The following is a 21,515-nucleotide window of genomic DNA, read 5'->3' on the forward strand; positions in this document are numbered from 1 at the left end:
TCTGCGGGGCTCAAAATGGCCGGAAGGGTGAGTGGAAACACTTTCTTGGCTTGGTGACTGAAAATAGCGCCCCCCCCCCCCCCTTGGCTGTGCCCACCCAACTAGGGGCCTAGGAGAGATTAAGTTTATCCCAGCTCCTGAGTTGGGCATGTGTAAGCACACAGGCTTAGCTTGTTGGGGTGGGCACTGGGGTTCACCCAGATGTGCTTGTTTCAGAGGGTGAGAAAGCTAGGGACCCACAGTAAGTGTACACACGGCATTCAGCCCATCGTGTGCCAGCGACCCCTACAGGAGTTGGAATACATCAGCACCCAAAAGACCAAGCAAGATTCCCTACTCTCATGAAGATTATACTCGAATAGGGTGGACAGAAAATAAACTAAATTATATCTTCTTAGAAGGTCAATAATGCTTAAAGTACACAGCAGGGTAAGGGATTGGGAGTGCTGGGGTATGTGGTTTTAAAAAGTCAGGATGGACCTCATCGAAAGGGTGACATTTGATTGAACACTTAAAGGCAATGGATAGCAAGCTAGGCAGATGTCTGGGGAAAGGGCTTCCAGGCCGAGGGAATTTGTCAATGTGCACATGCTCCCAGCAGGCGTGTCTGGGGGAGGGCACGTGTGCCTGAGGGTGTCTGGCTGGCCTTGCACAGGCGTGTGCTCGCCGCTGCTGGTCTGCAACATGCATGGGCATGAGATGTGGGAGAATGTGAGCCAGGAGTTCCCAGTAACAGCTTCCACTGCTAGAGTCTTTACTCCAGGCCGGGCACTGTGCTACAGCCTTCGCGGTCGCTACCTCTCGTTTCATTCTCGAGGGAAGAGCAATCATCTCCACGTTTACAGGCAAGGAAGCTGGTGCCAGAGAGGTCAAAGAGGTGTTGCCGACTCCAGAGCCATTGCTGTTAACCCCCACACTCTCCCGCTCCTTCGCTCCGATTTCACGTGGATGGGCGTGACAGTATGTCTCCTGTACATCTGTGCGATGGGGCATCATTGGCATGTGACAGTTTGCATTACTGTGCATTTGCCATTTTATGTAGGACCATGGCAGGGCAGCAGTGTGCCAAGATGTATGTTTTCTTGATGTACATGACACCAGCCATGACTTGCGGTGACTATGTCAGAGGCCCATGGTGGCAGCAGGTGCGCCTGTGGGTGTGTTTGGGGGTGGTGCCGTGTTTCTGGGTGTGAGAAAAACAGTGACTCAGTGGTTGGCATTGTTCTCTCCGGGACAGTTCCTGGAACCATCTAAGATGCCAGGGTAGGCAGGAGTCAAGACCTGGGAATCACAGCCAGAGAGGGGAAGGTGGAGGGAGGAAAGCCCCACCCCCCAGCCCCACAGTGCTCACCAAGAAGCAGTCCACCCACCTCTTATGACCCATGGTGGGTGGGGGAGCTCCAGAGCCGGGAGACGCATTGCTGTGAACTTTGGGGAACAGAAGACATGCCCCCAGGCAGTGACATGATGTGTTGGCCCCTCCAGTCCCACTCTCCACCCTTGGTGCTTGGTGCCCTGGGAGGCTGACCTCTATGGACTGTGGGTCAATGGCTCCCTTGTTCTCAGCCTTCCTGTTGGTTCAGCCAATGAGAGACCCCAGCACTGAAAGGAGGAGGAGAATGGGATGTTTATTCCGCCTGTTCCCTCCCCCGCCAGGTTGCCATGGTTGGCTACATTTCTCAACCAAAGGCCACTGTTCCTGTCAGGGGCCTTCTCCACACACCTGCACCCTCCCTTTCCTGTCCCCTTGTAAAGGCTCCCCACTGTTGCTAGCCTGAGAGAGCTGCACTGTCGTTGGTTAGTTTCTTAAGCCCGGCCCACATTTCTGGAAATAACCCCTTTTAAAGTCTCATTCCAGTTTGAGTGTGCCCTGTCTCCTGCTGGGGCCCTGACAAACGGGTCCCTGTTGTCGCTAGCACAGTCACACGCGAGCCTCCATGGATTGTCATGCTGCCATGTTATCACAAATGTGCACGACCTCCTCGGTGTCACGCACAGTCTCACACGTGCACGCCCAGCCCCGAGCTTCCTCGTCACATCCTTAATCAGGGGAGACATCCTGGAGAGGGTGAGCTCTGAGCCAGATCAAGGGGGAAAGCAGTCTGCAAATCAGTCACCAGGGCCAGGTTGCCAACAGAAACTAAGCAGAAGGTGTTATGTGACAGACACACCAAAGGAAAGGCGGCAAGGACACCTGCAAAGTGAACCTCAAAACCACATGCCTCTGTCTCACGTTATTGAAATTTATTCTTCCTGAATGTATAAATCAGGGGATTGATTCAATATACATTCATTTTGCCGAATTCTACAAGTTCTTGGTCGTAAGTATGCTCCCCCCCTTCCTTTTATTATCAGGATACTTGAATAAATATGCTCCCATTTTTCATTTAAAACTTTGCTTAGGATTTTTATGTTAACACCGCCCCTTCCTGAGAAAGAGGTGCCCCCCGCCCAAGCCAGCAACTTATCATCTTTCTGAGAGGCCACAGGCACACCCCTAGTCGGAGAGGGCAAGGACAGCGGGTGAGGGAACAAGGGATTTCTCAGAACGTTTCCCATCACTCAGGCCTCCCAGCTTTGTCAGACTGAGAAGCGATGGCATCGACCAAAACGGGGACCCCAGCTGCACCGCGACTTAGGAATGGTGACTATTTCTTAAAAGAAATCCTTTTCATTTTCACAGTGGAAACGTTTGCTCCTTTCTTAAATAATCTGATTGCACCTCAGAGGACCTGTTGTAACATTTCCAATCATACGGTGTCGGCCAAAGTCAAATGCAGATTATATAAGGAAACTCAAGAGAACAGGCACCTTCCCCAGAATTGAGCACCTTGCCACTGTTAAGTGCAAGGCTCCTGTAAAGTAAGGACGGTGCCAAGGTTGTGTGGGATCAATTCGGTTGTGTAAGGTTGTGAGACGTCTTCCTGAAGGAAGTGCCCAGGGAAGGAGCAGAATCCAGGAGTCCAGATGCATACAGTAGAGGCTCTGAGGAACTGGGAGGAGCTGGAAAGAATAATGTCAAGAGCTTTAATTACCTCCTTCCCAAAGCCACCCAGCCCCACCCAAACCCTTCAACATTTGCCTCGAGAGGGGCCATTGTGGAGAGAAGGTACAGGACACTATTCCGGGACAGGGCTCCACTGGCTCCTGCCCAGGAAGAGATGGGGGCTCCTGGGGTAAGGAGAGGTTCCCTTGGGCCTTTGTCCTTGGCTAGGATCCCCACTGGTCTGAGCAGCTAGAATGGAATGTTCCTGGGAAGAAAAGCCTTCCCTGCCTCCACCTCTCCCCTTATGGAGTTCCCTAGGACCAACAGTGGGGGGAGAAGGGGGATCGTTCCAGGGATTCCTGATATGGCGATGCTCTGGAGAAGCAAAGGCCCACACTGCCTGGGGGCTCTGTCCTAGCAGCCTCTCCTGGGCTAGGTAGATTGGCCCACTCAAACATTTACAAATCACTTTGTGCTTAGTGTGACCTCTCATTTAATAGTCTGTGGTTATCTCCTCCCCAGCTCCCCAGTAACACAGACACGCACAAGAAACTGGCTTGGAGAAGGGGAGTCATTTGCCCAAGGTCTTCCGGTGGAAAAGTTACAGGCAAGCACTGAATCCCACATCTGTCTTGTTCCAAGCTTGGGGCACTTTCTGCCCCACCATGGAGACTGTTGTCCTCCTCCTCTGCCATCCCAGGCCCTTTGCTCTCCTTGGCACCAAACATCCCAGGTGTGCAGGGAGAGGAGGTAGCCCTCCAAGGCAAGCCCAGGCCCTGAGCATCGCTGGCCTGCCCTTGCCTGAAGCCAGGTATGCTGACTCAGCCTGACTCACCCCCGGAGCCCAGACAACCAGGGTGGGGAGCCAGCTTCTAGGGGTGTGCCCCAGAACTTGGTGGAGATGATTGGGGAGGGGGGGGGGTGCACCTTCTGCCACATTTCCAGCATCTCATCACACCCCTCCCAGATCCAAGGACCAGAGGCCAATGTACCCAGACTTAAAGGGTAAGAGCCCAGATCCCCCACCATCAAATGGAGCCCTCATTAGCCTGGTAAATGAAAAGCCGGTAGCCTAGTGTTTAAAGGACCCCTCGTTTGCAGGTTCTACTCCTTGGGTAAGTCATCTGCCCTACCTCGTCCTCAGTTTCCTCAACCACGGAAATGGTTGTGCTTTTCCCAGCTACTCCCCTTTGCCGAGTGGTTGGGAGGACTGAAATGGATAGAAGGTAAAGTGCCTAGCACGGAGGAGGTGGTTTAAATATTCAGGAACCAAGGATTGAGGAGGTGGTTTAAATATTCAGGAACCAAGGATTCTCTTCCCCTATCACTCCTGGCCAGGGTTCGTCAGGTACTAATGGGGGAAGAAATAGTCTGGGGATCTCCCAGCTTTCCCAAATGCCTCCTCCCCCAGGCTGTAAAGCAGGGAGCCTCTCTTTTATCTCTGAGAAGACTGGGCGGCTGAATTTTCTCTGGGGACCTGGAAGGTGAGGGGAACTGCACACTTGGAGGCACCTTGGCTGTGACCTGTTGTTTATGCCGAATCTCTAGGAAGCCACCCTGGTCCCCAGACGGCCCCAGGGTGTACCAAATCTGTGAGGAGCGAAAGGACTCCAGCCTTTCACTCAGACGGTGACCACCAACAGGGGCAACCTCTTTTTCCAGGACAGTCTCTCTTGATGAACCTTCCCCTGAGGTCCGGGGCTGGGCCCAACCAGAGGCCCAACCGTACGCCCCTTCTCTAAATGACCGCCACGACCCGCTCGGTCTGCCAGACCCTTAAAACTCAAGGCCAAAGAAGGCCCCCTTGCACCCTGCAAGGCAGAAAAGGGGCTAGTCGGGGGCGGCGACCGTGGGGATAGAGCCTGCTTCAGGCCACGCCCCCACGCCCGGGGAAGCAGCCCCACACTGCCCTCTGGTGGCGCCTCCCAGAAACGCCCTCACTTGGCTAGGGATCCCTAGAGAGGGAAGGGGGCTTATCCAGGGGAAGGGCAAATTCTGACTTAGAACCTTGAACTCATCTCCCAGCCCAAACACTGGCCTAAAGAAAGATTCCTGTTCTCATTTCCCTTTGCTGAGATTACAGATTCACGGCTAGCCATCGATGTTCTCAATGCAAGAGTCTCTCAAGATCCTCAGGGCTAGAGCCATCAACAAAAGTGTTCAAAAAGTTGGGGCAGAGCGGGGTCAGTCATCCGACCAGGAGCTATAGTTATTTGTGAAGGTATAAATATAGCCCTCCAACAACACAAATTGCCCAGCCCCAGAGGGTTCCCCGGGATGGTGACTGCCAGGGAAGGCTGCCTAGACGAGGGCTGGGAAACACAAGCCCTTAAAAGCAGAGACCCTCTGATTCACTGCTCCTTCTTGAGCTCCTGGACTGAGTAGATATTAATGGTTGTTGACTGAGGAGAAAATGGAGGCTCCTAGAGGGGGTTGGGTGGGCCAGACAGGGGTGGGGAAGTGATTTTTATTAGTTGGCTGAGGAACCCTGGGTGGAGTCCTGAACCAAGAGCTGGGGTTCAAGTCACTGAGTACTGTGTGCCCAGGGCGAAGGCCTTTGGTGAGCAGTGGGACATCTGGGAGGGGGGAGAGGACCAGAGCTGCCAGTGACACTAGGACCAATCTCTATCTCCCACACACACACATCACTTTCTCCAGCAAGAACCACCTCTAATGCCTCACCCCCCACCGCCTCCAAATCAGGACAAAGCTGATTACCAATAAATCCCAGAGAAGGCACCGCTGTGATGGCACAGAGCACTTTACACAATTAGCTAAAAGCTTCTCTGGACCAAGTGCCCCTTTCCTGTGCAACCCAGAAAACAAACAGTCCTGGCTGTAGCCCAGTGCTGCAGCCTGAGCTCCTGTGTCACCTCCAGGAAGTCCTTGTTTTCTCTGGGCCTCTACACCCTGAATGAACGGAATAACTTCAGAAGGTTCTCCCTCTCTCCGGGGAAGCCAGAGGACACCAGGGCCCCTCACTGCTCTCCTGGTCCCCAAGCTCACTCAGACTCCCCGAGACCTCCTCCTGGACTTCCCTCCCCTAGCCAAGAATGGGTTTGGGAAAAGCCTGGCTGTTAGAAACCAGCCCCAACGTTTAGTACCTGAGGAGAGGGAGAGGAAGGGCTGAGAGTCAGGTGAGGGCCCCTGGGGCTCTGCCTTTCAGAGAGCGGTTTACCTGACCCTCAAAACTCTAGGATTAAGCCAGCTCCTAGATCCACCAGCAAAAGCAGTGCTTGTTTCTAGGTGTGATTTAAAAGGATAAAACCTTCCTCTGACTGATGGGGGAAGAATGACCTCTGCCCTGTGTTAACCTCACTACAGCCCTTCTCAGAGGTGAAGATAACCACTTCACAGACCAACAAGGGAGGCTGCAGTCCAATCAGTCCAAGCAGCAAAACGGCAGCCTGGCCATTCACAGCGGAGGGGGGACAGGGGGGAGCAGGGTGCTGATAGGCATGTGGACAGGAAGAATAGTAGCCAATCTCATTTCAGGTCTGGCCCTTTAAGGCCCCCCCTTCTAGAAGTAGATGACATACCTACCCCCTTGGGGCCTGTTAAAGGATGTCACCTGGCTCCATGACTGGCAGAACCATCTTAGAGACAGGTTGGGGGTGGGGGACGGTGGAGGAACCTTAGGAGAGCAGGTAAGGCCTTAAGCAGTTACCAAATACCCCACCCAGGTTATCGAAGTCAAGATGTACTTGACTTGGCAAAATTGCTTGAGAGCATGAGAAAAGATCTGTCTCCTAGAAGTGGAAGGGCCTAAGTGTGATGGGAACAAATCCTCAATCTCTCTGGGATTCTGTCCCCCCAAATGGGAAACGGGCTTAGGAGAGAACTTAGTGGTACATTGCTGGCCCAGCCCCCACCGCATCCTGGGACCTCATTATTCTGTCCTCCCCGAAGGTCTAGAGCTGGGCGGCGCCAGAAATCAGCAGTCTCAAGGGCAAGACTCTTCTTACAGCCACAAAGGACCCAGGAAAGGCAACGCGGGTGTAGGGAGGGAGGGGTGGATGGCCTGCGTCAGCGCAGCAGGCTCCCAGTGGTGAAAGTTTGCCGGCAAACCCCTCCTGGAATCTGAGCATCTTCAATTTTTCCAACTCTATAATGGGGACTTGGTGCTACCACCTCACTCCCCAGAACCCAGGAGGTCTGGGAGAGGCAGTAACAAAACGGACAGCTTTATTAGGGACCCAGCGGAGGTCCAGAAGCCCCACGGAAGGGAAATCGGGGCCCTGCACCACCCCGCCCCGCCCCCTCAGATGCGCCAGCCGCTAAGACCGCACCTCAGCCTCCTTTACTGGGCCCCTGGCCCCCCGACTGTCTCTTCCTGGGGTCCGTCAGTCTGTCCATCCGCGTCGGTGACGCCGTCCATCCAGCCGACGTCCCGATCCGTCGGTCGACACCTCGGCGATGGCCTGTCGGGGGTGGCCAGGGGTCCCCGCGCTGAGGTCAGCGCTGGGGGGAGGCGGGGCCGCGGGGCGGACTTCGGCGGAAGGGTGAGTCGGGCTCGGGGCCGTGGCCCCGCCGCAGGCGCCCGGCGCCCCAGGGCACGCAGCCACCCAGGCCCAGCGCCGAGGCCAGCAGCGCGGGCGGGCGGCCGCGGCGGCCGCGGCGCGGGCCCTTCTTGAGGCGCGACCCGTGCGCCGCCAGGTAGAGCTCGGCCTGCGCCACGCCGCCGCCCAGGCGGCCCAGGCTCTCGGCGCGGTGCGCTAGGCGCAGCTCGGCCGCCAGGAAGACGCGGTGCAGCTGCAGCACACGGCTCTCCAGCTCCGACACCAGGCGCCGGCGGCCCTCCACCTCCAGCAGTCGCCGCCGCGCTTCGGCCAGCTCCAGCGCGCGGCCCCCCGCTCCCGCCGCCGCCGCCGCCGCCGCCGCCGCCGCCGCGCCCCCTGCCGGCCCGGTGCCCCCCGCACCCACGTTAGCGCCCTGGCGCCAGCGCTGTAGCTCCTGCCCCTCCGCCGAGCCCGCCCACGCCCGGGCCGCTTCGGGCGGTGAAGAGACCTGAGCCGGGGTCGGAGTCAAGGTCGGAGTTGGGGGCGGGGGCTGAGGGGACGACAGGAGCTCCCGGGGCGGCGGCGGCGGGGACCCCGGTTCCGCCGTCCCTTCCTGGGCCCCCGGGCCGCAGGCGCTGATGCGGCAGCCCGGCATCCCCCGCCCCCCCGGCGGTCTGCGGCCGTCGGTCCGCTGGTCTGGCCAGCTGCCCCCGCGAGGGGGAGGACGGACGCCGCGCACGCGAGAGAGATGCGGCGGCAGCTCCCACGCCAGGCGCCGGTGCATCTTATAGCACACGGGGCGGAGCGATGGACAGCACAGCCAATCAGAGACTGGCATGCCTGAACCCGCCTCCCCGGCCCCGCCGGCTCGGGACTTTGCGCAAACCCCTCGGGGGCCTTGGCCCTCGTCAGGCTCTGCCCTGCTGGGGCGTCCGGTGCCCATCCACTTCCCCCCAAATTTGGGGTGTAAAGAGGACCTCATCTTCTCTGGTCTGGTCCCTAAGTCATAAACTCTGATAGTTGGTGCTTAGAAATCATGGACTCCAGTCCCCGGCGCGTGATGGTGGGGAGGGATGCCTGAGGCCACACTGTGTGTGCCAGTGGGAGTCTGGACTAGAACTCAGGAGACGTGGCTCCTTGCTCAGTGCTCCTTCCAGTAACTGTTGGCCGTGCGCCCCTTCACCGAACTGGTTCTGCCTGGTCTGGGCCACAAGTCTCACCAGGACCCCTTCTCCAACTCCCTGGGTCGGTAGAGAGGTTAATGCAGAGGGGTGACTGGCGTCCCGGTAGAGACGGGACGGGTTGTCCCCCCACCAAGGAAGCCCTTCGCTTGCGAAACAAACCACAGGGCAGCCCCTGAGCCTGGCGTGGCTTTCTCAAAGGAGCCCTGACCCCACGGTGTTTAAAATTCTTTCTGTGCCCTTGCTCCTGTTTGCTCCTTCCAGTAGTAGGTACCCCCACATCTAGAGACAGAGGGGGAAACAGACCCAGAAGGTGCAGCAGTGCCTTGCTCAAGGTCACACTGCAGGTCAGTCGCTGAATCTGGACGGCTGAATGGGACCAACTTGACCATTCATGCCATCTGGGAGCTCAGATACCTGGGTCTCCTGGCATTGAAGGATCCTCCTTAAATGGGACTTTAGTCAGCCTGGCAATATGATAGGACTGAGCCCTGCCCATTTTCCCTGAACTAGAAGTGACCCTGCCCTACTGCCTCCAAACACTTGCCCAGACACCTAGACCATGCCCCAGTTTCCATCCACTTGAAGGTGCCATAAGCGATGGGAGAGATCTCTGTGGTGGGTGGGAGCAAGGGCTGGGGGGCCAAAAACCAGTTCTGAGACTGATTAGGAAGAACCCCAGCAAACCTCAGTCTCGGGAGGACTTGCCAAAAAGGTGTAGCCAGAGTGACTACTGCCCCAGCTGAACAGGAGGCCGATGGGGGAGCTGCACTCACTTGATGTTGAGGAGGAGGGCTTCACGTGGAGGAGGACGATGGATGCCCTGACCCGCCATGTTCTCTAAGTGTTTTCAGGTGCCTTAAACTGAGTGACGGGGACTCGAGGGTGAGAAAGCTCTGCTCCTGAGGGCAGCTCAGAAGGGGCTCAGAGAGAGGAGAGTGGTCCCTGAGGGCACACCAGACTCATGAGGAAGAGGAAGGGAGGAGGACTTGGCAGGATTGAGGGGGGGATGCTCGGTGACCAGGCTCACTGGAGGAGGAGGGAGGGGCCCAGTGAGGGCAAGAAGAACGGTTCAGGGAACATGATGGGCTCAGTGAGAGGGGGGAGGGGAGAGGGCTAGTGGATGCACTGGTGTTGGAAGAGGAAGAGGCTCACAGAAGAAGGGACGATCAGTGAGGGGGGATGGGGGGACTCAGGGAGTCAGAAGGGCTCCATGGAGATGATGGAGGCTCAGGAGTTTCCAGATTGCCCCCAGCAAGGAGGAATGCCCTGCTAAATGGTGTCCTTTCATTGAGTGGTCCCCTTTGTGTCATCAAACCTTGTGTCTTTCTCCGTGCAGAAGTCCCCCACCCCCATGACTGTGGGGAGATTGACAGGTATGTTGCCTACATCAGGCAAATCTCCGTTCTCAACTTCTGGGGAACAAATCAAGGGGAACAAGATCAGGACTTGCCCCCCACCCCCACTCCCCGCCAGATCCAGAGACCCAGCCAGACCTGAGTCTGACACATTGTCCATTTGGGCAAGTCGTTTCTCAGAATAGGAGATACTGAATGCATATTAACTGAAAGGATGAATGTTTATATCCTCCCAGCATCCTCAGGAGACAGGTATCATCAGCCTTTTCTTCCTGATAAGAAACCAAAGCCCAGAGAAGCCAAGAGGCTTGCCCGAGGCCACACAACAGATAAGTGACTGAGAGGATTCAAACATGGATCTGACCCACCCCAAAGTCATCCTTCATCTCCCTGTTATTCTGATATGTCCCCTGTTCCTATTCTCTATGGCACTTCCCACAAGTTATAGATGGATACGTATTTGTTTCTTGCTTAGTTATTTAATCGTCTCTCTCCCTAGGTCGGTTTTGCTTACCATGAGAACCGTCTCAAGTTGAGTGCCTGACCTCATAACACAGTCAATAAATGTTTATTTGAATTGAAAAATAATGCAAGGGTATAGCTTGTTGAGAATGTAGAAGCCCTTTCTTTCTTTCTTTCTTTCTTTCTTTCTTTCTTTCTTTCTTTCTTTCTTTCTTTCCTTCCTTCCTTCCTTCCTTCCTTCCTTCCTTCCTTCCTTCCTTCTTCTTTCACCCATTCAACAAATTTGATCAATAGCCCCTCTGTTGGTCTGGCTGCTGGAAGCACAGCAATGACCATATGGGGCTCTGCCCTCAGGGAGTACACAGTCTTGGGTGGTGGCGGGGGGGGGGGGGGCGGGGGGCAGCGGAGACAGAGCCAGGTGATGGCATTTCAATGAGATATCTACTGGGATGGAGGGAACACTGAGGCTATGGGGGCATAGAACAGACACTGAGCCCAGCTGCATGGGGAGGGGTTCAGGAGAGTTGCCCGTGGGAGACGATATTTAAACTGAGACCTGAAGGGTGACTCAAATGGAGTGATGCACAGGTGGTGGGGGGACAAGAAGGGAAGAAGATTCAGGATGGGAACACGGTGTGCACAGGGCCAGAGGTGAGAGGCATTTGGCGTCTATCTGCCTGCTTCCTTCCCGGCTTCCTTAATTGGCCGGCCCCGCCCTCACCCCTGCCCCGCTCCTGGGAGTGGACAGGGGCCACAGCAATGACCTCCAAGGACACAGCCACCCTGGCAAACACATTTGGAATTAGTGAATACATTTTTAAACTATAAAAGAGTGTCGGGTTTTTTCTGATCTTCACAGAAGTTAGACATCCCTTTTGTAGAAGAGATGAGAAATAAAGAACATATTAAAATATTTTAGAAGACTAAGGAGGGGGAAGTCATCCGGAATTAGAGGGACTTCAGTCTGCACTGAAGCTCAGCTCACCCCTAGCTGTGCAACCCTGAGAAAGGGACTCTTTCCCCATGAACTTCAGGCTCTAAGGAATGGAATTGCCAATACCCATGGCACTGACAAGGACATAGGTGCAGGGGTGTCCAGGGTCTCAAAAGCTGGTCAAATCTGTCTGGGGTCTGAGTCAGAGACCTGAAAGAGACGAGGCAGCCCAGGGGGGCCTGGCTCCAGAGTTCTGTCCATTATATGCATGCTCCTCTGACACAGAAGCCAGTGGAGAGAGACAGGGCCTGACAGAGGCTGTGGCCCAACTCAGGATCCCCCTCCACCAGCTGAGAGTGGGATGGGGTAGGAGGTCAAGGCCTGAGGAGTCTGCTTCCATCCAGCCTAGAAGATTCAAGGCCTCACCAAGAGATCCGACCCCTCTTTTTCAGTCTCTTCCTGGCATCCTGGCCTGGCACCCTCCAGGATGTGATATCAGTTTAATAATTTAGCAGATGCAGACAAAGATAGCAGCTCTGAAAATAACCTAGCTAGGCCCCGGCCTCCTTCTCCTCTTCCCTCAGCAGACTCCCCTGCCCTCCCTGCAAGGTTTCTGATGGCTCCACACCTGTCAGTGCCCCTGCCTGCCAGTGAGCTCATAAGCTGACGCCTCCTCCTCCCTCTCCGCCCTCCTCCTCACCTCCCCTTTCTCTCCATTCTCAGGTTAAGAGCTTTCATATGAATTAAAGCTTAAAGGGATCTCACACTAGAAGCAACACGACTTGGGTTTAAGTCATGATGTGGCCTTGAACAAGTCTCCTCTTTCTTTCTTTCTTTTTAAAGATTTTATTTTTATTTTTTTAATTTTTTTTTCAACGTTTTTTATTTATTTTTGGGACAGAGAGAGACAGAGCATGAACGGGGGAGGGGCAGAGAGAGAGGGAGACACAGAATCAGAAACAGGCTCCGAGCCATCAGTCCAGAGCCTGATGGCTCTGAGCCATCAGCCCAGACCCCGACGCGGGGCTCGAACTCACGGACCGCGAGATCGTGACCTGGCTGAAGTCGGACGCTTAATCGACTGCGCCACCCAGGCGCCCCAAGATTTTATTTTTTTTTAATGTTTGATTTTGAGAGAGAGAGAGAGAGAGAGAGAGAGCAAGGGAGGGGCAGAGAGAGAAGGAGACAGAAGATCCGAAGCAGGCTCTGTGCTGAGAGCGCAGATCCCCATGTGGGGCTCAAACCCACGAACCCATGAGGGCGCCTGGGTGGCTCAGTCAGTTAAGTGTCTGATTTCGGCTCAGGTCATGATCTCATGGTTTGTGGGTTCGAGCCCTGTGTCAGGCTCTGTGCTGACAGCTGAGAGCCTGGAGACTGCTTTGGATTCTGTGTCCCCCTCTCCCTCTGTCCTTCCCCTGCTGCTTGTGCTCTCTCTCTCCCTCTCAAAAATGAATAAATGTTTAAAAAAACAAAACAAAACAAAAAACCATGAACCATGAGATCATGACCTGAGCCGAAGTCAGATGCTTATCCAACTGAGACTCCCAGGCGCCCCAAGCCTCGTCTTTCTAAGCCTCTGTTCCCACAATTATAAAAGGAGGTCTCTGGATTCCTAGATGCAGAATGGACACCACGTTTGGAGGGTGGCAATTATTTGGACAGGGGACTGGATGTCTTTCTCAGGAAGACACAACTCCAGTGTTGCCCCCCCCCCCCCCGCCCCTGTCGCTCCATCTGGAGAACTCACAGGTTTTCTTTGTGTTTCACTTCTCCTGTGATGAAAATTTTGCCCTGGTATTATATTCCTAGAACAAAAGGTTATGACTCCTGTCCACAGTGGATGCAGCAGGTTCCACGTGTGTTTGGTGCTTCATCGTGTTTCTGACGAGTAGAAATGTTATGTCTCTCTGGGATGTTGGGAAGAGCAATACCCACCCCTCCTCGAAGTTTTGCTCAAATCCCTCCACCTTTGTGGGTCTCAGTTTCCACGTCTCTAAAGTGGCCATGTGTCAAAGCATAAGTAGAACAAGGTAAGACTCCATGATCTCTAGATTGTTAGCTCCAAGGGGCACCTGGGTGGTCAGTCAGCTGAGTGTCTGACTCTTGATTTTGGCTCAGATCATGATCTCACGGTCGTGAGTTTGAGCCCTATGTCGGGCTCAACCCTCAGAGTGCAGAGCCTGCTTGGGATTCTCTCTCTCCCTCTCCCTCTGCCCCTCCTTCGCTTGCTCTCTCTCTCTCTAAAAATAAATAAACTTAAAAAAATATGGGGCGCCTGGGTGGCTCAGTCGGTTAAGCGTCCGACTTCAGCTCAGGTCACGATCTCGCGGTCCGTGAGTTCGAGCCCCGCGTCGGGGTCTGGGCTGATGGCTGAGAGCCTGGAGCCTGTTTCCGATTCTGTGTCTCCCTCTCTCTCTGCCCCTCCCCGGTTCATGCTCTATCTCTCTCTGTCTCAAAAATAAATAAACGTTAAAAAAAAATTAAAAAAAAAATAGATCGTAAGCTCCAAAAGGGGTGAGATTGAATCTGTTTTCATGCATTCCTTCAACAACGTAACTAAGCACTTGCTAAATATCAGCCACTGTGCAAAGTGCACAGCAGTAAATAAAAGAGAAGCACAATCCTGTTCCCTCAAAGCTTATATTTCAGAAATCCAAATAATTAACCCCAAGAAATGTGCCATGAAGAAAATACCTGCTAATATTTACTTGGTGGTTATTCTGTGCCGGGTACTGATCTTATCAGGTTATTATTAGTACACCCCATTTTACAGATAAAGAAACTGAAGAACAGAATGGTTAAGTAAATGTGACCAAGGTCACATGGCCAAGGAGTGGCCAAGCTAGTATTCAACCCAGGCAGTCTGCCTGCAGAATCTATTTTCAACCACAGTGCTATCTTTGGTGCTTCCCTAGAAATCATGAACAAGGAATAAACCAGTGACATAATAGAAAGAAGAGTTGGGGGTGGGGAGCTTCTCCTTAGGAAGTGACATTTAATGTTTTTTTGATGTTTATTTATTTATTTGAGGGGGGTGGATAACAAGTGGAGGAGGGGCGGAGAGCAAGAGGGAGAGAGAGAATCCCAAACAGGCCTGGTGCTGACAGAATGGAGCATGATATGGGGCTCAATATCACAAACTTAACCATGAGATCATGACCTGAGCCAAGATCAAGAGTCGACACCTAACCAACTGAGCCACCCAGGCCCCCCTAGGCGGTACATTTAAACTGAGACTTGAGGGGCGCCTGGGTAGCTCAGTAGGTTAAGTGTACAACTTCAGCTCAGGTCGTGATTTCGCGGTCCAGGAGTTCGAGCCTTGCATCAGGCTCTGTGCTGACAGCTCAGAGCCTGGAGCCTGCTTCCGATTCTGTGTCTCTCCCTCTCTCTCTCTGCCCCTCTCCTGCTCACAGTCTGTCTCTTTCTCTCAAAAATAAATAAACATTAAAAAAAAAACAAATAAAAATAAACTGAGACTTGAGAGATGAGCAGGAGTCAGTCATGTGAAATTAGGGAGAGATTTCCCAGAAGAAAAAATAGTATGTGCAAAGGTCCTGAGACAGAACGTGTGTTCTGTGCCTGGTAAACCAATAGGAGAATGGGGAGAGCTGAGGTCAGAGGAGCAGACTCTGGGCTTGGAGGTCAGGGTGAGGATTAGGATTTTACTCTAAGTGCATGGGGAGCTTTTGAAAGGCTTAAGTAGGGATCAACATGATCTGATTTGTTTTTAAAAGATTGTGCTGTCTGCCCTGTTGAGAGTGAACTGCATGGGAGCAAGAGAATGAGGGAGACCAGTTAGGAGATTACTGCGGTAATCCAGCTGAGCGGATGTGGCTAGGCCAGGAGTAACGGCAAGAGGTTGGAAGGGGGTGGATTGCAGCTTTATTTGGAGGTGAACTGAGCGGACTTGTGGGTGGATCCGTGGGCGGGGTTGGGGGAGAATGCCCTCTGGGTTTGTGGATGGAGCCGAAGAATGGACTGTGGTGCCCTTGACTGAGATGGAAAAGACCAAGGGAGGGACAGGTTTCACGGAGAAATCAAAATCCAGAGGTGTTTGGGTTTTTTTTCCCCTGCATGTTAATTGCTTCGTTACAAAAATAAGAACAAAAAGGGTCTATGGCAATAGCCCACGATATCTTCCCATTTTTTAGTCCAGTTAAGAAATATATTTTACAGGGGCGCCTGGGTGGCGCAGTCGGTTAAGCGTCCGACTTCAGCCAGGTCACGATCTCGCAGTCCGTGAGTTCGAGCCCCGCGTCAGGCTCTGGGCTGATGGCTCGGAGCCTGGAGCCTGTTTCCGATTCTGTGTCTCCCTCTCTCTCTGCCCCTCCCCCGTTCATGCTCTGTCTCTCTCTGTCCCAAAAATAAATAAAAAAAAAAAACGTTGAAAAAAAAAAATTAAAAAAAAAAAAAAGAAAAAAAAAAAGAAATATATTTTACAAGGGGTATATACTCCATTTCAAAGGTGAAAAGATTATGTGAAATAAGTAGCATTAACATAGTATTCAGAGGGGCGCCTGGGTGGCTCAGTCGGTTAAGCGGCCCACTTCAGCTCAGGTCACGATCTCACAGTATGTGGGTTCGAGCCCCATGTCAGGCTCGGTGCTGACAGCTTGGGACCTGGAGCCTGCTTCAGATTCTGTGTCTCCCTCTCTGTGCCCCTCCCCTGCTTCCTCTTTTCCCTGCCTCCCCCTCTCAAATAAATAAATAAATAAATAAATAAATAAATAAATAAAACAGCACTCAGAGGACATGGTTTGAGTTCCTGCGCACTGGAAAATGGACGTGTAACTTGTAAAATCATGTTCATTAAGCACCAGTCTAATGTGGAAAGGCAAAACTCAAAAAACAAAACAAAACAAAACAACCCAGAGAGGAAAAACTATTTTTCTAGTAAAGATCTACATACATCAGGGACGGGTGAACTTTCGGTTTGGACACATTTTGGAAACTATTTTCTGTTTTTCCTCTCTACCCTCAATACTGTACTCACACAATACTTCACTTCTGACACTTCTGGTCACCAGATGTAAATGCGTGGTTTTCCTCCCCGCACCGACCGATTCTCCAATGCCATTGCCGGGTGTCCCGCGACTCCATTCAATTCCGACGCCAGCTGGAGTTCGTGCAGACTGCGCGGACAAGGCTCATTCCCACAAGGCTGCTCTCCACTTCAGACCCCAATCGCAAGCAGGAGGTCCTCGGGTCACCCACAACTTCTGTCCGACTTGGCAAATCAGAGGTTCCCATGAGCAAGCACATAGATGTGTCGACCACCCCGAGAGCTCTCCAAGACCCATACTTTGGGAATTTTAATGGAAGCTTCACCACGTAAGCTCGATCAATTATTAACTCAATCTCTAGCTTCTCTCCCCCTTCCCAAAGGATGGGGCTGAAAGTTCCAAGCTTCTCATCATGGCTTGGTCTTTCTGGTGACCAGCCCCCATTCTGAAGCTATTCAGGAACCCACCAAGAGTCACCTCATTATAGCAAAAGATACTGCTATGACCCAGGAAACTCCAAGGGATCTAGGAGCTCTGTGTCAGGAACTGGGGTCAAAGACTGAACAGTAAAGCGACAGCATGCTCCTTATGCTTTTATCACTTGGGAAATTACAAGGGTTTTAGGAGTCCTGTGCCAGGAGCTGAGGGCAGAGTTCTATATATATACTTTTTAAATCTATTATTTCATAACACCCAAATTGGATATCCATGACAAGGAGGCGGGTGTACAGATGTATCTGGAAGTCAGCACTGGAGAGTCAGGGCTGGAGATTTCATCAACATACAGATGGCACTTAAAGCCACAGGGCAGGATGAATGGCCTTGGGAGAAAGCACTGAGAAGAGAAGCCAAGTCCTGAAGCACCATATTTAGAAGTCATGGTGATGGCGAGGAACAGCAAAGGAGCCTGAGCAGGAAGGGTTGGTGATAAAGAAGGGAAAACAAGAGAGTGGCTGAGTAAATTGAGAGTGAGGAAGCACCCACAGCAACTCTAGACCACTCTTCTGTGACGTTTTGTTTTAAAAAGAAACAGAGAGGGGAGCCTGGGTGGCTCAGTCGGTTAAGTGTCTGACTTCAGCTCAGGTCATGATCTCACGGCTTATGGGTTCGAGCCCCGCATCGGGCTCTGTGCTGACAGTTCAGGGCCTGGAGCCTGCTTCTGATTCTGTGTGTGTCTCTCTCTCTGCCCCTCCCCCGCTCGTGCTCTGTCTCTCTCTCTCTCTCTCTCTCTCTCTCTCTCTCTCTCAAAAAGAAATAAACATTAAAAAAAAAGAAAAAGAAACAGAGAGGGGCACCTGGGTGGCTCAGTGGATTGAGCACCTGACTTCAGCTCAGGTCATAATCTCCCAGTTCATGAGTTCGTGAGTTCGAGCCCACATTGGGATGAGATTGATCCAGTGGAGAAGGGAATCTGGCTGGCCTGGCATGAACCCCACACGGGAGATGCTTGGGAAAGCAGGAGGGCATGGCTTTCCAGCAAGGTCATTCCTGCCTGAAGGCTTTATCAAGCACTTACTCTGTGCTCTAGGTGCTGGAGACGTAACAGTGATCAGCGGGGGCAAGGTCCCTGCTCTCTGAGCACTCTCAATCCCGGGCGGAAGGGGGGAAGATGAAGGCCACAAGGAATCAACCCAAATAGCATTTCAGATCGGGTTGCCTGCATGCTCTGAAGGAAGTAAATGGGGCGATGTGACAGGGAGTAACCAAAAGGACATATGTTAGATCAAGAAGTCAAGGATGATGGAGCGGGAAGCTGTGGGATTTGCCTTCTCGTCATACACTGACCCTACTTTTATGTTTGAGGGGGCACCACTTTTCCGAGAAGCTCAGTGCATGTGTTCTGTGGGACTGACACCCAGCCCATCTCCAGAATGGACTTGGGATCCTGGCCTGGCCAATGAAACTCAATCCTAGGATGCTCGCTAGAACTCCTGGGGAAGAGACACTTTCTTGGCCCAGGAATTGTGGAGCAAGTAGATTGTGAGTGCGGAGCTGCAGGTAGTCGTCTTGCTACCAGAAAGGAAGTGCCTGCCTGGTGCCTGGCAGGAGAGCCCAGAAACAGAGAGACCCCATGAGTAGAGAAATCACATGAGCGCCTGATTCCAGCCGTACCTGAAGATGGTCCTCCTCTCGGACCTTTTCAGTTAAGCAAGTTATCATTTTTCTTCTTAAGCTGTTTTGAGTTGGGTTTTCTGTCACCTATAACTGAACAAATCCTAACTGATGAAGGAGGCCTGAAGGATGCAAAGGAGCCAGGCTTAGAAGTGCCAGGGAGAAACAATCCAGGCGGAAGGAGCAGGAAGTGTAAGGTTCTTTGCAGAAGAGCGTTTGGCACATTTGGGGAACACAGAGGAGGCAAGTGAAGCTGGAATATAATGAGCGGTGGTGGTAGGATGAAAAGGGATAGAACCACAGGAAGAAAGTTCCATTTCTTTTTTTGTTTTATTTTATTTATTTTTGAGAGAAAGAGAATAACCAGGGGAGGTGCAGAGAGAGAGGGGGACAGAGGATCTGAAGCAGGCTCCCCGCTGACAGCAGAGAGCCCCATGTGGGGCTCAAATTCACGAACTGTGAGATCATGACCTGAGCCAAAGTTGGACGATCAACTAACTGAGCCACCCAGGAGCCCCAGAAAGTTCCATTTGTAACAAAACGGCAGAAAGGGGAGCAGAGAAAACACTTCTCCATGTAAAGTACTTTAAAAAACAAAGGATAAATTTAAAAAATTATCCTTTGCCAAGATGACTATCTTTTGATGAGTCGACTACACAGTAAGGGAAGTAAGGCCAGAAATGACAATCCCACAGGAATAAAAGAGCCTTGTAGCTGGTGTTTGCTCTAAAGGAAACTGTTGAACCCCCAGGCCTAGTCAAAATGTTTTACTTCAACCCATAATAAGACATTTTACAATAAGACTCAGTACACAGACAAGAGTTCCATAAGCAATGCTCACCCTGATCACATGTGAGGCACGCTTATATTTCCAGGTCTAATTTCTTCTATGTTATTCGATTTCATTTTTCAAAAAGTGCTGGTGGGGTGTCTTGGTGGCTCAGTCAGTTAAGTGTCCGACTTTGGCTCAGGTCATGATCTCATACTTCGTGAGTTCAAGCCCAGCATCGGGCTCTGTACTGACAGTTTGGAACCTGTTTGGGATTCTCTCTCTCTGTCTCTGTCTCTGTCTCTGTCTCTGTCTCTCTCTCTCTCTCTCTCTCTTTCTCTGCCCCTCCATGCTCGCTCTCTCCCTCTCTCTCTCAAAATAATAAATAAATAATAAACTTTAAAAAGAGGCACTGGTTGGAGCATAAGGCTGGCTCAGTCAGGGGAGCATGCGACTCTTGATTACAAGGTTGTGAGTTCAAGCCCCACAGTGGGTGTAGAGATGACTTAAAAATAAAATATGTATTTTTTAAAGTTCTGGTTGAGATCCATTAAACGATGCAGTGCCAGGAGTTACAGACTGTTCTGTTTGGGAAGGGGAAGCCAAGTTGCAATCAGATTCCAAGCTGCAATCAGGAAGCTTTCAGAAGAAAGGGACCATTTGAGGCTCCAGCATTTGGTCGGATTTTTCTTTTCTAGGGAGTTAAATTTGGCCATGTGGGATTTTAAATGCCTATTAGATAGATATTCAAGTGGAAATTTTGAGTGGGCAATTGAATTTGTATGTCTAGAGCTCAAGAGAGAGGAGTAGGCTGCAGATGTGAATTCGGAATTCTCAGGACATAGGCAGTACACAGTGGGTCCATGGGAGGAAGAAGGCAGAGAAGCAGAGAGGCCCATGGATTCACCCTGAGCACTCAGAGGTTAAGCCGCCCTTCCTCGTCTTCTCCATCCTGCTGCCAGAAATGAGGATGTGACAGGTGTCATTGAGGACCTTAAGACAAGGGCCTCACTCTGGGGATGGTGGAACAGGGAGTCTGTTACTTCCAGCTAAATCTAATTCTGAGCTAATATAGGAACAAAACTGAGACATTCCTGGCAAGACTGATCAAGAAAGAAAAGGAAGGTGGCACAAATAAGGAGTGATGGATTTGAAAAACAGACCACAGAACCGCAGCGATAGTGGAGATTTAAAAGACAACAGGGGAATATGACAATTTGATGACAACAAACTTCAAGGTAAAATCGACAAATTCCTGGAAACGTGCAAATTCACATCAAAACCAGTCAAGGACAGTATGAGAAAGGAAAAGTACAGAACCATGTTACTTAAGAAGATAGACGTAAATGCCCTAAACAAAATACCAGCAAGCTCAGTCTAGCAATGTCCTCACAAGATAATAAATACGTCATGACCAAGTTGAGCTTATTCTAGGAGGGCTGATTCAACATTAGAAAATCTACTAGTGTAATTAATCATATTAGCATGCTGGCAGAGAGAAAACAAGTAAACATTTCAATTTATACAGAAAATGCATTTGATAATTCAACAATTTCTATGTTAACAATTCTTAGCAAACTAAGTATAAAGGGCTGTTAACCCATTCATTCGATCATCTATGATTTTAAAAGAAATTAAACCATTTTTATGGGCTTCTAGAAATGGTGGGTCCCATGTGCTGTGCCCAATGGATAAGTCAGCCCAGATGATTAACGCCATTAAGGGAACGACTGACACCATTTTCAGGATGGTATTTTTCTTTGGGAAGATGAGAAAGGAAAGGCAACAGAGGAGGGCCATACATGGGTTTCAGAGGTACTGAAATGTCTCATCAAACTAGGGGTGGGTGCCTGGATGTTCATTTTAATCTTTACTCTTCCAACAGGATATATATATATATATATATATATATATATATATATATATATCTTCCAACAGGATATATATATATCTATATATATATCCACATATGTATACATATATATACATATACATATATGTGTATATATATATATCTTTACTCTTAAGTGTATGTATGTGTGTATATACATATATGTCTTTACTCTTCAAACAGTGTATGTTATGTACACACACACACACACACACATATATACACATTGTCAAAAATCCATGTATAACTTTGACTCTCCAAAAACTTAACTACTAATAGCCTACTGTTCACTGGAATCCTTCCCAATAACATAAACAATG

At 51.3% G+C, this 21,515-nt stretch overlaps 1 protein-coding gene across 1 annotated transcript; it reads right to left on the minus strand.

Annotated features, from left to right (window-relative positions):
• Window positions 1–2,223: 2,223 nt before the first annotated feature.
• TRNP1 (TMF1 regulated nuclear protein 1) lies at window positions 2,224–8,250 on the minus strand. The gene is made up of 2 exons (XM_058718477.1): window positions 7,276–8,250; window positions 2,224–3,003 (listed from the first exon to the last, which is right to left on the minus strand). The coding sequence occupies exon 1, from the start codon at window positions 8,138–8,140 to the stop codon at window positions 7,442–7,444; it is 699 nt and encodes a 232-aa protein (XP_058574460.1). The 5' UTR covers window positions 8,141–8,250; the 3' UTR covers window positions 2,224–3,003; window positions 7,276–7,441.
• Between the last annotated feature and the right edge of the window lie 13,265 nt (window positions 8,251–21,515).

The sequence above is a fragment of the Neofelis nebulosa genome, chromosome 2 (assembly GCF_028018385.1).
Source record: "Neofelis nebulosa isolate mNeoNeb1 chromosome 2, mNeoNeb1.pri, whole genome shotgun sequence".
NCBI lineage: Eukaryota > Metazoa > Chordata > Mammalia > Carnivora > Felidae > Neofelis > Neofelis nebulosa.

Bases quoted from the DNA above. Each gene is read 5' to 3' on its own strand.
- TRNP1 (XM_058718477.1), bottom strand. From the start codon at position 8,140: ATGCCGGGCTGCCGCATCAGCGCCTGCGGCCCGGGGGCCCAGGAAGGG.